Source organism: Leucoraja erinacea, unplaced genomic scaffold, assembly GCF_028641065.1.
Source record: "Leucoraja erinacea ecotype New England unplaced genomic scaffold, Leri_hhj_1 Leri_225S, whole genome shotgun sequence".
Classification (NCBI taxonomy): domain Eukaryota; kingdom Metazoa; phylum Chordata; class Chondrichthyes; order Rajiformes; family Rajidae; genus Leucoraja; species Leucoraja erinaceus.
In genome coordinates, this window is record NW_026576126.1 from 51,373 (window position 1) to 66,330 (window position 14,958).

General features: G+C 45.2%; 1 protein-coding gene across 9 annotated transcripts in view; it reads right to left on the bottom strand.

The window, feature by feature from the left end:
- Positions 1-14,958, bottom strand: part of LOC129716391 (uncharacterized) — a 56,975-nt gene that overhangs the window by 14,726 nt on the left and 27,291 nt on the right. For 8 of the 9 annotated variants that reach the window (XM_055666266.1, XM_055666261.1, XM_055666267.1 and 5 more), the window contains 5 exons: positions 13,678-13,713; positions 11,561-11,596; positions 8,649-8,684; positions 2,872-2,907; positions 884-919 (listed from right to left, as the gene is read on the bottom strand). In XM_055666266.1, the coding sequence (XP_055522241.1) occupies positions 884-919; positions 2,872-2,907; positions 8,649-8,684; positions 11,561-11,596; positions 13,678-13,713 (180 nt within the window). The remainder of the gene's footprint in view (positions 1-883; positions 920-2,871; positions 2,908-8,648; positions 8,685-11,560; positions 11,597-13,677; positions 13,714-14,958) is intronic. The other variant, XM_055666264.1, reaches the window with a different exon arrangement.

Here is a 14,958-nt window from a genome sequence, read left to right on the forward strand (position 1 = left end):
GAAGGGGGATCATATCGAAGCTTACAAAATTCTTAAGTGGTTGGACAGGCTAGATGCAGGAAGATTGTTCCCGATGTTGGGGAAGTCCAGAACAAGGGGTCACACGGTTTAAGGATAAGGGGGAAATCTTTTAGGACCGAGATGAGAAAAACATTTTTCACACAGAGAGTGGTGAATCTGTGGAATTCTCTGCCACAGAAGGTAGTTGAGGCCACAGTTCATTGGCTATATTTAAGAGGGAGTTAGATGTGGCCCTTGTGGCTATAGGGATCAGGAGGTATGTAGAGACGGCAGGTACGGGATACTGAGTTGGGTGATCAGCCATGATCATATTGAATGGCAGTGCAGGCTCGAAGGGCCGAATGGCCTACTCCTGCACCTATTTTCTATGTTTCAATGTTTCTATGCTGCAGCCAGAGGGCAAGTAGCAGCCCCTTTAGATATTTGAACAGATGTGGTAACCTCACACACACCTCATGTACGTGAAACATAGAGTGATCCAGCCCGCAAAACAGGCAGACGGCTGGCAAGTCTGTGAAACATGATAGATACAGATTACATGGGAGTCATCCATGAAGTACTCTCCACCCCCAGGTGTCCGATACAAAGGGGGAGAATCCCTGCGTCGAGGGACCTCCACTGTGGGGGCCTTTCATGGACTAAAGGCCCAATGCGTAAACCTAGGATTCCTGTTTCATTCACAAAACCCCTTCCCTCCATGAAGAGCCAGCCGTGAGTGAATTCTGTTCCTATCACTGGTGGGAAGTCTACTGGCATGTCATCGATATGAAACATTAACCCTGGTCCTCTGGCCTTCTATGTTTAACTCGAACATTGGTTTTGGAAATAAAATGAAGAATATATTGAACAACAATTAATTTACCGTAGTCACTCTTTTTCCCATATCCATCTGACGTTCCTGTAGGTGAAACAGACAGGTGTGAATAATGTTTGCAGGAATTGATTCGGAAAAAAAACATTTTAACTTAATCGATTGATTAACTTAAGTTGATTTCTTGGTTATGAAATCGTGGAGAATGACCCCTCACGAGTTCCTCGATGACTCCCTGGCCTGATACAGCCACTTGCTAATATTTTAACCAGCTTTGAACTAAATTACTCAATTTTGCACCATTATAATAGCAAGATGAGGGTGTATTATTGAATTAATGAACATTGCAGGTCAAACGCTGAGCAGATCAACTTGCATTTATAGAGAAACACAGTCTAATGGCCCTGTCCCACTTACGAAACCTGAAAGGAAACCTCTGGAGACTGCGCATCACCAAAAGTTGCCGTGTGGTTCCCGGAGGTTCAGTGTCCCGGAGGTTTTCTGTTAGTCTCCCTAATGGTTGAAAATGGTTTCTGATTCTTCTATGTTCCTGCGATTATTTCAAAAAATTCAAAGCCGGCTGCGACTAAAAATAGATTGCCGTTTTAAAAATCGGTAATTGTTTAGTCAAAGCTGGTTGGGATGCTAGTTGAAGGTGGTTCGGAAGGCCTTACCTTCCACTACCTGCAACCTGCAGAAACCACCTGCAACCTCCGGCAACCACCTTCAACTAGCATCGCAACCGGCTTCGACTAAAAAATTACCGATTTTTAAAACGGCAACCTATTTTTAGTCACGGCCGGTTTCGAATTTTTTGAAGTAATCGCAGGAACATAGTGGAAGTGGAAACCACTTTCGAACATTAGGGAGACTGACGAAAACCTCCGGGAACCGCACAGAAACCTTGGGTGGGGCGCAAGGTCTCCAGACGTTTCCGTTCAGGTTTCGTAAGTGGGACAGGGGCATAAGAGAGCATGTTCTCGGATCGGGCCCAAACCTTCCCAAACTAAAAATACATTGCATAGTCAGGAAAGTCATAAGGCAGCCCCACAGTAATTTGTTTCTGGTATATTATGTCAGTTATAGTCTCCCTAATACAGGAATTGTGTGCAGATTTAAAAAATAGTGTATGATTCCAATGATTCCTAGATTAGTGAGTACCAGCTACAGGTTACTGAATCAAACTAACCCAAACCCAGCTGAACTGCACTAAAATAATCGAAACTGAAATGCATCCCACTAAACTAAGCTAAATGAAACTAAATTGCACAAAATTGTAATGTAAGGCACTAAAGAGGAGATGAGTAAAACATTTTTCACAGATAGAGTGGTGAATCTCTGGAATTCCCTGCCACAGAAGGTAGTTTAGGCCAATTCATTGGCTATATTTAAGAGGGAGTTAGATGTGGCCCTTGTGGCTATAGGGATCAGGAGGTATGGAGAGACGGCAGGTACGGGATACTGAGTTGGGTGATCAGCCATGATCATATTGAATGGCAGTGCAGGCTCGAAGGGCCGAATGGCCTACTCCTGCACCTATTTTCTATGTTTCAATGTTTCTATGCTGCAGCCAGAGGGCAAGTAGCAGCCCCTTTAGATATTTGAACAGATGTGGTAACCTCACACACACCTCATGTACATGAAACATAAGGTGATCCAGCCCGCAAAACAGGCAGACGGCTGGCAAGTCTGTGAAACATGATAGATACAGATTACATGGGAGTCATCCATGAAGTACTCTCCACCCCCAGGTGTCCGATACAAAGGGGGAGAATCCCTGCGTCGAGGGACCTCCACTGTGGGGGCCTTTCATGGACTAAAGGCCCAATGCGTAAACCTAGGATTCCTGTTTCATTCACAAAACCCCTTCCCTCCATGAAGAGCCAGCCGTGAGTGAATTCTGTTCGTATCACTGGTGGGAAGTCTACTGGCATGTCATCGATATGAAACATTAACCCTGGTCCTCTGGCCTTCTATGTTTAACTCGAACATTGGTTTTGGAAATAAAATGAAGAATATATTGACAACAATTAATTTACCGTAGTCACTGTTTTTCCCATATCCATCTGATGTTCCTGTAGGTGAAACAGACAGGTGTGAATAATGTTTGCAGGAATTGATTCGGAAAAAAAACATTTTAACTTAATCGATTGATTAACGCAGGGATTCTCCCCCTTTGTATCGGACACCTGGGGGTGGAGAGTACTTCATGGATGACTCCCATGTAATCTGTATCTATCATGTTTCACAGACTTGCCAGCCGTCTGCCTGTTTTGCGGGCTGGATGATCCTATGTTTCAAGTTGATTTCTTGGTTATGAAATCGTGGAGAATGACCCCTCACGAGTTCCTCGATGACTCCCTGGCCTGATACAGCCACTTGCTAATATTTTAACCAGCTTTGAACTAAATTACTCAATTTTGCACCATTATAATAGCAAGATGAGGGTGTATTATTGAATTAATGAACATTGCAGGTCAAACGCTGAGCAGATCAACTTGCATTTATAGAGAAACTCAGTCTAATGGCCCTTGTCCCACTTACGAAACCTGAAAGGAAACCTCTGGAGACTGCGCATCACCAAAAGTTGCCGTGTGGTTCCCGGAGGTTCAGTGTCCCGGAGGTTTTCTGTTAGTCTCCCTAATGGTTGAAAGTGGTTTCTGATTCTTCTATGTTCCTGCGATTATTTCAAAAAATTCAAAGCCGGCTGCGACTAAAAATAGATTGCCGTTTTAAAAATCGGTAATTGTTTAGTCAAAGCCGGTTGGGATGCTAGTTGAAGGTGGTTCTGAAGGTCTTACCTTCCACTACCTGCAACCTGCAGAAACCACCTGCAACCTCCGGCAACCACCTTCAACTAGCATCGCAACCGGCTTCGACTAAAAAATTACCGATTTTTAAAACGGCAACCTATTTTTAGTCACGGCCGGTTTCGAATTTTTTGAAGTAATCGCAGGAACATAGAGGAAGTGGAAACCACTTTCGAACATTAGGGAGACTGACGAAAACCTCCGGGAACCGCACAGAAACCTTGGGTGGGGCGCAAGGTCTCCAGAGGTTTCCGTTCAGGTTTCGTAAGTGGGACAGGGGCATAAGACAGCATGTTCTCGGATCGGGCCCAAACCTTCCCAAACTAAAAATACATTGCATAGTCAGGAAAGTCATAAGGCAGCCACACAGTAATTTGGTTCGGGTATATTATGTCAGTTATAGTCTCCCTAATACAGGAATTGTGTGCAGATTTTAGAAATAGTGTATGTTTCCAATGATTCCTAGATTTGTGAGTACCAGCTACAGGTTACTGAATCAAACTAACCCAAACCCAGCTGAACTGGACTAAAATAATCGAAACTGAAATGCATCCCACTAAACTAAGCTAAATGAAACTAAATTGCACAAAATTGTAATGTAAGGCACTAAAGAGGAGATGAGTAAAACATTTTTCACAGATAGAGTGGTGAATCTCTGGAATTCCCTGCCACAGAAGGTAGTTTAGGCCAATTCATTGGCTATATTTAAGAGGGAGTTAGATGTGGCCCTTGTGGCTATAGGGATCAGGAGGTATGGAGAGACGGCAGGTACGGGATACTGAGTTGGGTGATCAGCCATGATCATATTGAATGGCGGTGCAGGCTCGAAGTGCCGAATGGCCTACTCCTGCACCTATTTTCTATGTTTCAATGTTTCTATGCTGCAGCCAGAGGGCAAGTAGCAGCCCCTTTAGATATTTGACCAGATGTGGTAACCTCACACACACCTCATGTACATGAAACATAGGATCATCCAGCCCGCAAAACAGGCAGACGGCTGGCAAGTCTGTGAAACATGATAGATACAGATTACATGGGAGTCATCCATGAAGTACTCTCCACCCCCAGGTGTCCGATACAAAGGGGGAGAATCCCTGCGTCGAGGGACCTCCACTGTGGGGGCCTTTCATGGACTAAAGGCCCAATGCGTAAACCTAGGATTCCTGTTTCATTCACAAAACCCCTTCCCTCCATGAAGAGCCAGCCGTGAGTGAATTCTGTTCCTATCACTGGTGGGAAGTCTACTGGCATGTCATCGATATGAAACATTAACCCTGGTCCTCTGGCCTTCTATGTTTAACTCGAACATTGGTTTTGGAAATAAAATGAAGAATATATTGAACAACAATTAATTTACCATAGTCACTGGTTTTCCCATATCCATCTGACGTTCCTGTAGGTGAAACAGACAGGTGTGAATAATGTTTGCAGGAATTGATTCGGAAAAAAAACATTTTAACTTAATCGATTGATTAACTTAAGTTGATTTCTTGGTTATGAAATCGTGGACAATGACCCCTCACGAGTTCCTCGATGACTCCCTGGCCTGATACAGCCACTTGCTAATATTTTAACCAGCTTTGAACTAAATTACTCAATTTTGCACCATTATAATGGCATTGGGGGTTCAGTATTGATGTGGATAGAGAACTGGCTGGCAAACAGGAAGCAAAGAGTAGGAGTAAACGGGTCCTTTTCACAATGGCAGGCAGTGACTAGTGGGGTACCGCAAGGCTCAGTACTGGGACCCCAGCTGTTTACAATATATATTAATGATCTGGATGAGGGAATTGAAGGCAATATCTCCAAGTTTGCGGATGACACTAAGCTGGGGGGCAGTGTTAGGTGTGAGGAGGATGCTAGGAGACTGCAAGGTGACTTGGATAGGCTGGGTGAGTGGGCAAATGTTTGGCAGATGCAGTTTAATGTGGATAAATGTGAGGTTATCCATTTTGGTGGCAAAAAATGGGAAAGCAGATTATTATCTAAACGGTGGCCGATTGGGAAAGGGGGAGATGCAGCGAGACCTGGGTGTCATGGTACACCAGTCATTGAAGGTAGGCATGCAGGTGCAGCAGGCAGTAAAGAAAGCGAATGGCATGTTGGCTTTCATAGCAAGAGGATTTGAGTAAAGGAGCAGGGAGGTTCTACTGCAGTTGTATAGGGTCTTGGTGAGACCACACCTGGAGTATTGCGTGCAGTTTTGGTCTCCAAATCTGAGGAAGGACATTATTGCCATAGAGGGAGTGCAGAGAAGGTTCACCAGACTGATTCCTGGGATGTCAGGACTGTCTTATGAAGAAAGACTGGATAGACTTGGTTTATACTCTCTAGAGTTTAGGAGATTGAGAGGGGATCTTATAGCAACTTACAAAATTCTTAAGGGGTTGGACAGGCTAGATGCAGGAAGATTGTTTCCGATGTTGGGGAAGTCCAGGACAAGGGGTCACAGCTTAAGGATAAGGGGGAAATCCTATAAAACCGAGATGAGGAGAACTTTTTTCACACAGAGAGTGGTGAATCTCTGGAACTCTCTGCCACAGCGGGTAGTTGAGGCCAGTTCATTGGCTATATTTAAGAGGGAGTTAGATGTGGCCCTTATGGCCAAGGGGATCAGAGGGTATGGAGAAAAGGCAGGTACGGGATACAGAGTTGGATGATCAGCCATGATCATGTTAAATGGCGGTGCAGGCTCGAAGGGCCGAATGGCCTACTCCTGCACCTAATTTCTATGTTTCTATGTTTCTATAATAGCAAGATGAGGGTGTATTATTGAATTAATGAACATTGCAGGTCAAACGCTGAGCAGATCAACTTGCATTTATAGAGAAACTCAGTCTAATGGCCCTGTCCCACTTACAAAACCTGAAAGGAAACCTCTGGAGACTGCGCATCACCAAAAGTTGCCGTGTGGTTCCCGGAGGTTCAGTGTCCCGGAGGTTTTCTGTTAGTCTCCCTAATGGTTGAAAGTTGTTTCTGATTCTTCTATGTTCCTGCAATTATTTCAAAAAATTCAAAGCCGGCTGCGACTAAAAATAAGTTGCCGTTTTAAAAATCGGTAGAGGAAGTGGAAACCACTTTCGAACATTAAGGAGACTGACAAAAAACCTCCGGGAACCGCACAGAAACCTTGGGTGGGGCGCAAGGTCTCCAGAGGTTTCCGTTCAGGTTTCGTAAGTGGGACAGGGGCATAAGACAGCATGTTTTCGGATCGGGCCCAAACCTTCCCAAACTAAAAATACATCGCATAGTCAGGAAAGTCATAAGGCAGCCACACAGTAATTTGGTTCGGGTATATTATGTCAGTTATAGTCTCCCTAATACAGGAATTGTGTGCAGATTTTAGAAATAGTGTATGTTTCCAATGATTCCTAGATTTGTAAGTACCAGCTACAGGTTACTGAATCAAACTAACCCAAACCCAGCTGAACTGCACTAAAATAATCGAAACTGAAATGCATCCCACTAAACTAAGCTAAATGAAACTAAATTGCACAAAATTGTAATGTAAGGCACTAAAGAGGAGATGAGTAAAACATTTTTCACAGATAGAGTGGTGAATCTCTGGAATTCCCTGCCACAGAAGGTAGTTTAGGCCAATTCATTGGCTATATTTAAGAGGGAGTTAGATGTGGCCCTTGTGGCTAAAGGGACCAGGTGTGTTATGGAGAGAAGGCAGGTACAGGATACTGAGTTGGATGATCAGCCATGATCATATTGAATGGCGGGCCGAATGGCCCACTCCTGCACCTATTTTCTATGTGTCTAAACTAAGCTATTTTAAACAAAAGTAATCTAGACTAAATTCAACTAACAGTAAAGCAAACCACACGAAACTCAACTCAACATAAATCAACACACATCCGCTGTGATTAACCATTTTTTAACCAATAATACATTTAATCAATTATTTACAATAATATGTATGATACAATGAAACCCACCACCATAATCCAAGTAAAGTAAATATTATTAAATAACTATTTTTCCATCCTTATTAAAGATGCATTCCACACCCAGTGGTCGCGGAATTTCGCCAGGGTTACAGTGGATAGCACACAGTCCCTCTCTAACACCACCCAGATGCAGACGTAACCCCAGAAAAGAGACAGGCGGCTGGGTCGGGCGGAGGCTTCAACATATGAGGATGGAGGGTGTGAAGGGCAGCCAGGAGACAAGGAGCAGCCACTTTAGATATTGGAATCAAGGCTGCAACCTCACATTCTCCTTCTCTCCGTGGAACACCGACTCATCCAGCCCGCAAAAGTGGCAGGCGTTTCACGAGTCTGTGAAGTGGAATAGAAACAAATTGCATGGGACTCGTCTGTGTAAACATAGAAACATACAAAATAGGTGCAGGAGGAGGCCATTCGGCCCTTCGAGCCAGCACCGCCATTCATTGTGATCATGGCTGATCATCCCCTATCAATAACCCGTGCCTGCCTTCTCCCCATATCCCTTGACTCCACTAGCCCCTAGAGCTCCATCTAACTCTCTCTTAAATCCATCCAGTGACTTGGCCTCCACTGCCCTCTGTGGCAGTGAATTCCATAAATTCACAACTCTCTGGGAGAAAAAGTGTTTTCTCACCTCAGTCTTAAATGATCTCCCCTTTATTCCAAGACTGTGGCCCCTGGTTCTGGACTCGCCCAACATAGGGAACATTTTTCCTGCATCTAGCTTGTAGTATCCTCCACCCTAGTTCCCCGATGTAAAGGGGGCTAATCCCTGCGGGGAGGGAACTGCACTGGGGGGCTCTCCACGGAAAAAAGGCACAGAGCTTAATCCTCGGATTCCTGCTTCATTCACTACCCCTTTCCCAAACGAACAGCCAACTGTTAGGGAATTCCACTCCTTTCATTGACAGGCTTTCTATTGGCAGGTCTCCGATATGAAACATTAACCCTGGTACTCTGGCCTTCAGCTTTATTGCAAAATTGACTGTCACCAGTCCTTCAGTGTTTTGTGAATAAAATGAAGAATATATTGATCAACAATTAATTTACCGTAGCCATCGTCTTTTTCATATCCATCTGACGTTCCTGCAGGAGAAAGAGACTGGTGTGAAGAATGTTCGCAGGAATTCATTCGGAAATAAACATTTTAACTCAGTCGAATACAGTTTATTTCTTGGTTATGTAATCCGAGAGTATGGCCCCTGGTGAGTTTCCCTTTGCCTGCCTGGCCTTGTACAGCCATCTGCTAATATTTTAACCAGCTTTGAACTAAATAGCTCAATGTTGCACAATTATAATGCCAAGATGTGGGTGGATTCTTGAATAAATAATCAGTGCAGGTCAAATGCTGAGCAGATCAACTTGTATTTATGCAGAACGAAGGTCCAAGAGCATGTTGTCAGATCGGGTCCAAACCTTCACAAACTAACAATACATCCCATAGTCAGGAAAGTCATGAGGCAGCCTCACAGTAATTTGATTGGCGTATATATCGTTCAGTTGTTGTCTCCCTAAGGATGTGGAGATTTCAGAAACAGTTTATGTTTACAAGGATTATTCCTAGATTTGTGAGTACTAGCTACAGGTTACCAAACCAAACTAAATCATACTGAACCAAACCCAGCTGAACTGCACTTAAATAATCTAAACTAAAATGCACTTAACTAAACTAAGCTAAATTCAACTAAACTAAACTGCACAAAACTGCACAGAACTAATCTAATCTGAACAAAAGTAATCTAAACATAGAAACATAGACAATAGGTGCAGGAGTAGGCCATTTCGGCCCTTCGAGCCTGCACCGCCATTCAATATGATCATGGCTGATCATCCAACTCAGTATCCTGTACCTGCCTTCTCTCCATACCCCCTGATCCCTTTAGCCACAAGGGCCACATCTAACTCCCTCTTAAATATAGCCAATGAACTGTGGCCTCAACTACCTTCTGTGGCAGAGAGTTCCAGAGATTCACCACTCTCTGTGTGAAAAAAGTTCTTCTCATCTCGGTTTTAAAGGATTCCCCCCTTATCCTTAAGCTGTGACCCCTTGTCCTGGACTTCCCCAACATCGGGAACAATCTTCCTGCATCTAGCCTGTCCAACCCCTTAAGAATTTTTTAAGTTTCTATAAGATCCCCTCTCAATCTCCTAAATTCTAGAGAGTATAAACCAAGTCCATCCAGTCTTTCTTCATAAGACAGTCCTGACATCCCAGGAATCAGTCTGGCGAACCTTCTCTGCACTCCCTCTATGGCAATAATGTACTTCCTCAGATTTGGAGACCAAAACTGTACTGAATACTCCAGGTGTGGTCTCACCAAGACCCTGTACAACTGCAGTAGAACTTCCCTGCTCCTATACTCAAATCGTTTTGCAATGAAAGCTAACATACCATTCGCTTTCGTTACTGCCTGCTGCACCTGCATGCCTACCTTCAATGACTGGTGTACCATGACACCAAGGTCTCGCTGCATCTCCCCCTTTCCCAATCTGCCACCATTTAGATAATAGTCTGCTTTCCCGTTTTTGCCACCAAAATGGATAACCTCACATTTATCCACATTATACTGCATCTGCCAAACATTTGCCCACTCACCCAGCCTATCCAAGTCACCTTGCAGTCTCCTAGCATCCTCCTCACAGCTAACACTGCCCCCCAGCTTAGTGTCATCCGCAAACTTGGAGATATTGCCTTCAATTCCCTCATCCAGATCATCAATATATATTGTAAATAGCTGGGGTCCCAGCACTGAGCCTTGCGGTACCCCCTAGTCACTGCCTGCCATTGTGAAAAGGACCCGTTTACTCCTACTCTTTGCTTCCTGTTTGCCAGCCAGTTCTCTATCCACATCAATACTGAACCCCCAATGCCGTGTGCTTTAAGTTTGTATATTAATCTCTTATGTGGGACCTTGTCAAAAGCCTTCTGGAAGTCCAGATACACCACATCCACTGGTTCTCCCCTATCCACGCTACTAGTTACATCCTCGAAAAATTCAATAAGATTCGTCAGACATGATTTACCTTTCGTAAATCCATGCTGACTTTGTCCAATGATTTCACCACTTTCCAAATATGCTGCTATCCCAACTTTAATAACTGACTCTAGCAGTTTCCCCACTACCGATGTTAGACTAACTGGTCTGTAATGCACCGTTCTCTCTCTCCCTCCCTTCTTAAAAAGTGGGGTTACGTTTGCTACCCGCCAATCCTCAGGAACTACTCCAGAATCTAAAGAGTTTTGAAAGACTATTTCTGGAACTACTTCCTTAAGTACTCTGGGATGCAGCCTATCTGGCCCTGGGGATTTATCGGCCTTTAATCCATTCAATTTACCCAACACCACTTCCCGGCTAACCTGGATTTCACTCAATTCCTCCAACTCCTTTGACCCGCGGTCCCCTGCTATTTCCGGCAAATTATTTATGTCTTCCTTAGTGAAGACGGAACCAAAGTAGTTATTCAATTGGTCCGCCATATCCTCGTTCCCCATGATCAACTCGATCCCCATGATTGCAGGCTCGAAGTGCTGAATGGCCTACTCCTGCACCTATTTTCTATGTTTCTATGTTTCTATCACCAGCTTGGCAAGGTCTAGGAGCCACCCAACCCATACATCTTCAGCCCTACCCAGTCCACGAAGCTTAGAGTATCAAAATATGAAGATGGTGGGTGTGAAGGGCTGCGAGGATGCAAGGTGTAGCCCCGTTAGATATTGGAACCGAGATTGCAACCACACACACACACACCGTTTCTTCGAAGAACACAGACTCATCCAGCCCGCAAAATTGGCAGGCGGCTGGCGAGTCTGTGAACCGGATTAGAAACAGATTGCATGGAACTCGTCGGTTTAGTACACTCCACCCCAGGTCCCTGATGCAAAGGGGGACAATCACCGCTTAGAGGGGACTCCACTGTGGGGGGGGGGGGGATATAAGAATATTGAACAACGATTAATTTACCGTAGCCACCGTCATTTTCGTATCCACTTGACGTTCCTGTAGGAGAAATAGGCTGTGGTGAATAATATTTGCAGAAATTCATTCGCGAATAAACATTTTAACTCAGTCGAATACTTTAATTCTTGGTTATAGAATCTTGGAGAATGACCCCTCATGAGTTCCTCTCTGACCCATTGGCCTGACACAGCCGCTTGCTAATATTTTAACCAGCCTTGAAATAACGGACTCAAATTTGCACAATTTAATGGAAGATGTGGGTGGATTATTGAATAAATCAACAGTGCAGATGAAACGCTGAGCAGATCAACGCATTGATGGAGAAAGAAATTCTAAGATAGCATGTTCTCAGATTGGGCCTACACCTTCACAACCTACAAATACATCCCATAGTCAGGAAAGTCATGAGGCAGCCGCACAGTAATTTGGATAGTGCATATTTCGTTCATCACATCACTGTGGAGGGATGAATATTGTTCCACACCTCCGCTCCATGCGACCTACAGCCCGTGGAGGGTGTCTGTAAGAGATTAGGGGTTGCCCCGAGGGATGCGCACCTTCCGCCGCTTACAACTTGGTGCTTGTGTTCAGATTGCCCAGTCACCTATTGCTTGTGTGGGAAAATGACCCACACCGTCCCTCCGTTGGAGACGGGAGCGTAGGGGTCATATTCCCATACAAGCCATAGGTGACTGGGAAATCTGAAACCGAGCACCAAGTTGTAAGGAGCTGAAGGAGCGCAACCCTCGGGGGGGGGGGGGAGGGGGGGGCGGAGGAGGAGTGGGAGGAAATAAAAGTGTTTGTTGTCATGCACACATCATCGGTCAGCCAAGGAACGTGTGCCCCCACCGTGTTTTAAAAGCGATTTACTAGGCCACGAGCCGACTGTCCCCATTGCCGTGGCGGGGGTGAATCACCCATTGTGTGTGTCAGGGTCCGGGGGGGGAATCGCCCTGGTGTGGGGGCTGGGATCCGATGGTGGTGCATCGTGGTCAGTGACTCTGGGTGAGCGGAGGGACCAGCCTGTCCAACAACTCTGCTCCACCCGACCCACAGCCCGTCACAGTGCGATCGCATGGGGGAGATGAGGCAGAGGGCGGTCGTGGCCGTGGGAGAGCGGGGGGTGTCCCGAGGGTACGCTCCTTCGGCCGATTACAAATTGGTGCTCGGGTTCAGGTTGCCCAGTCACCTATGGCTTGTGTGGGAAAATGACCCCCACCCACGCGTCTCTACCGGCAGGAGGGTGGGGGGTAATTTTCCCAATCAAGCCAAGCATCAAGCACCAAGTTGTAAGCGGGCAATGGTGCGCATCCCTCGGGACAGCCCCCTCTCTCCCACGGCCACCCTCCATGGGCTGTAGGTCGGATGGAGCGGAGGTGCAATACAATATTGCATTTAGGCATCCCATCCTTTCAGTTAGTTGGTGTTTCGGCTTTGTTTCCATTCCGTTATATGGTGTTTCGGTTTTGTTTCCATTCGGTTATTTGGCTTCAACTTCTTCGCTTCGGCATGTCGTCCGTCAGCGACACGCCCGCACACGCTCCCTAGTACCACCCAGGTGCAGACGTAACCCCAGAAAAGGGAAAGGCAGCCGGCTCAGGCGGAGTATCCTTCCACCTTGCGCCACCACTCGCTGATCACCAGCTTGGCCTAATCTAGGAGCAACCCCTTTAGATATTGGAACCGAGGCTGCAAACTCACACACTCCTTCTCCACATGGAACACAGACTCATCCAGTCCGCAAAAGTGCCAGGCGTTTGGCGAGTCTCTGAACCGGAATAGAAACAGATTGCATGGGACTCGTCGTTGTATTACCCTCCACCCCAGGCCCCTGATGCAAAGGGGGATAATCACTGCATAGGGGGAACTCCACTGGGGGGCAAAATGCACAGTGCTTAATCCTCGGAATCCTGCTTCATTCACGACCCCTTTCCTCCACGAACAACCAACTGTGAGAGAATTCCACTCTTTTCACTGACGGGGTTTCTACTGGCAGGTCGGCGATATGAAACATTAACCCTGGTTCTCTGGCAACCTGCGTTATTCCAACATTGACTGTCACCTATCCTTCAGTGTTTTGGGGAAAAAACGAAAAATAAATTGAACAACAATAAATATACCGTAGCCACCATCTTGTTCATATCCATCTGACGTTCCTGTAGGAGAAAAAAACTGGTCTGAATAATGTTTGCAGGAATTGATCCGCAAATAATCATTTTAACTCAATCGAATTCAGTTTAATTCTTAGTTATGGAATCTTAGAGAATGACCCATCATGAGTTAATCTTTCACCCCCTGGCCTTATCCAGCCATTTGCTAATATTGTAATCAGCTTTGAACTAAAGGACTCAATTTTGCACAATTATAATAGTAAGATGCGGATGGATTATTGAGTAATAGACAGTGAATTTCAAACGCTCAACAGATCAACTTGCATTTATGGAGAAATACATTCCAAGAAAACATGTTCTCAGATCGGGCCTAAACATTCCCAACCCAAAAATACATTCAGTACTCATAAAGGTCATGAGGCAGCCACACAGTAATTTGGTTAGGGTATATTGCGTTGGTTCTGGTCTCCCTAGTATCAGAAGGATGTAGAGATTTTATAAACAGTGTATGTCTACCAGAATTATTCCCAGATTTGTGAGTACTAGCTACAGGTTATTAAATCGAACTAAATCAAACTGAACCAAACCCAGCTGAACTGCACTAAAATAATCTAAACTGAAATCACTCAACTAAACCAAGTTCAATAAACTAAACTGCACAAAACGGCAATGTACTGCACTAAATTGATTTAAACAAAAGTAATCGAAACAAATCTAAACCAAATTAAACTAACAGTAATAATGCCCTTGTCCCACTTAGGAAACCTGAACGGAAACCTCTGGAGACTTTGTGCCCCATCCAAGATTTCCGTGCGGTTCCCGGAGGTTTTTGTCAGTCTCCGTACCTGCTTCAACTACCTGCAACCTCAGGCAACCACCTGCAACCTCCGGGAACCACACGGAAACCTTGGGTGGGGCGCAAAGTCTCCAGAGGTTTCCGTTCAGGTTTCCCAAGTGGGACAGGGGCATAAGCAAACCTCACGAAACTCAACACAACCAAACTCAACCCACATCCATAGAAACATAGAAACATAGAAAATAGGTGCAGGATAGAGGCCATTCGGCCCTTCGAGGCTGCACCACCATTCAATATGATCATGGCTGATCATCCAACTCAGTATCCTGTATCTGCCCTCTCTCCATACTCCCTGATCCCTTTAGCCACAAGGGCCACATCTAACTCCCTCTTAAATATAGCCAATGAACTGGCCTCAACTATCTTCTGTGGCAGAGAATTCCACAGATTCACCACTCTTGGTGTGAAAAATGATTTTCCGCAATGCTTGGTCC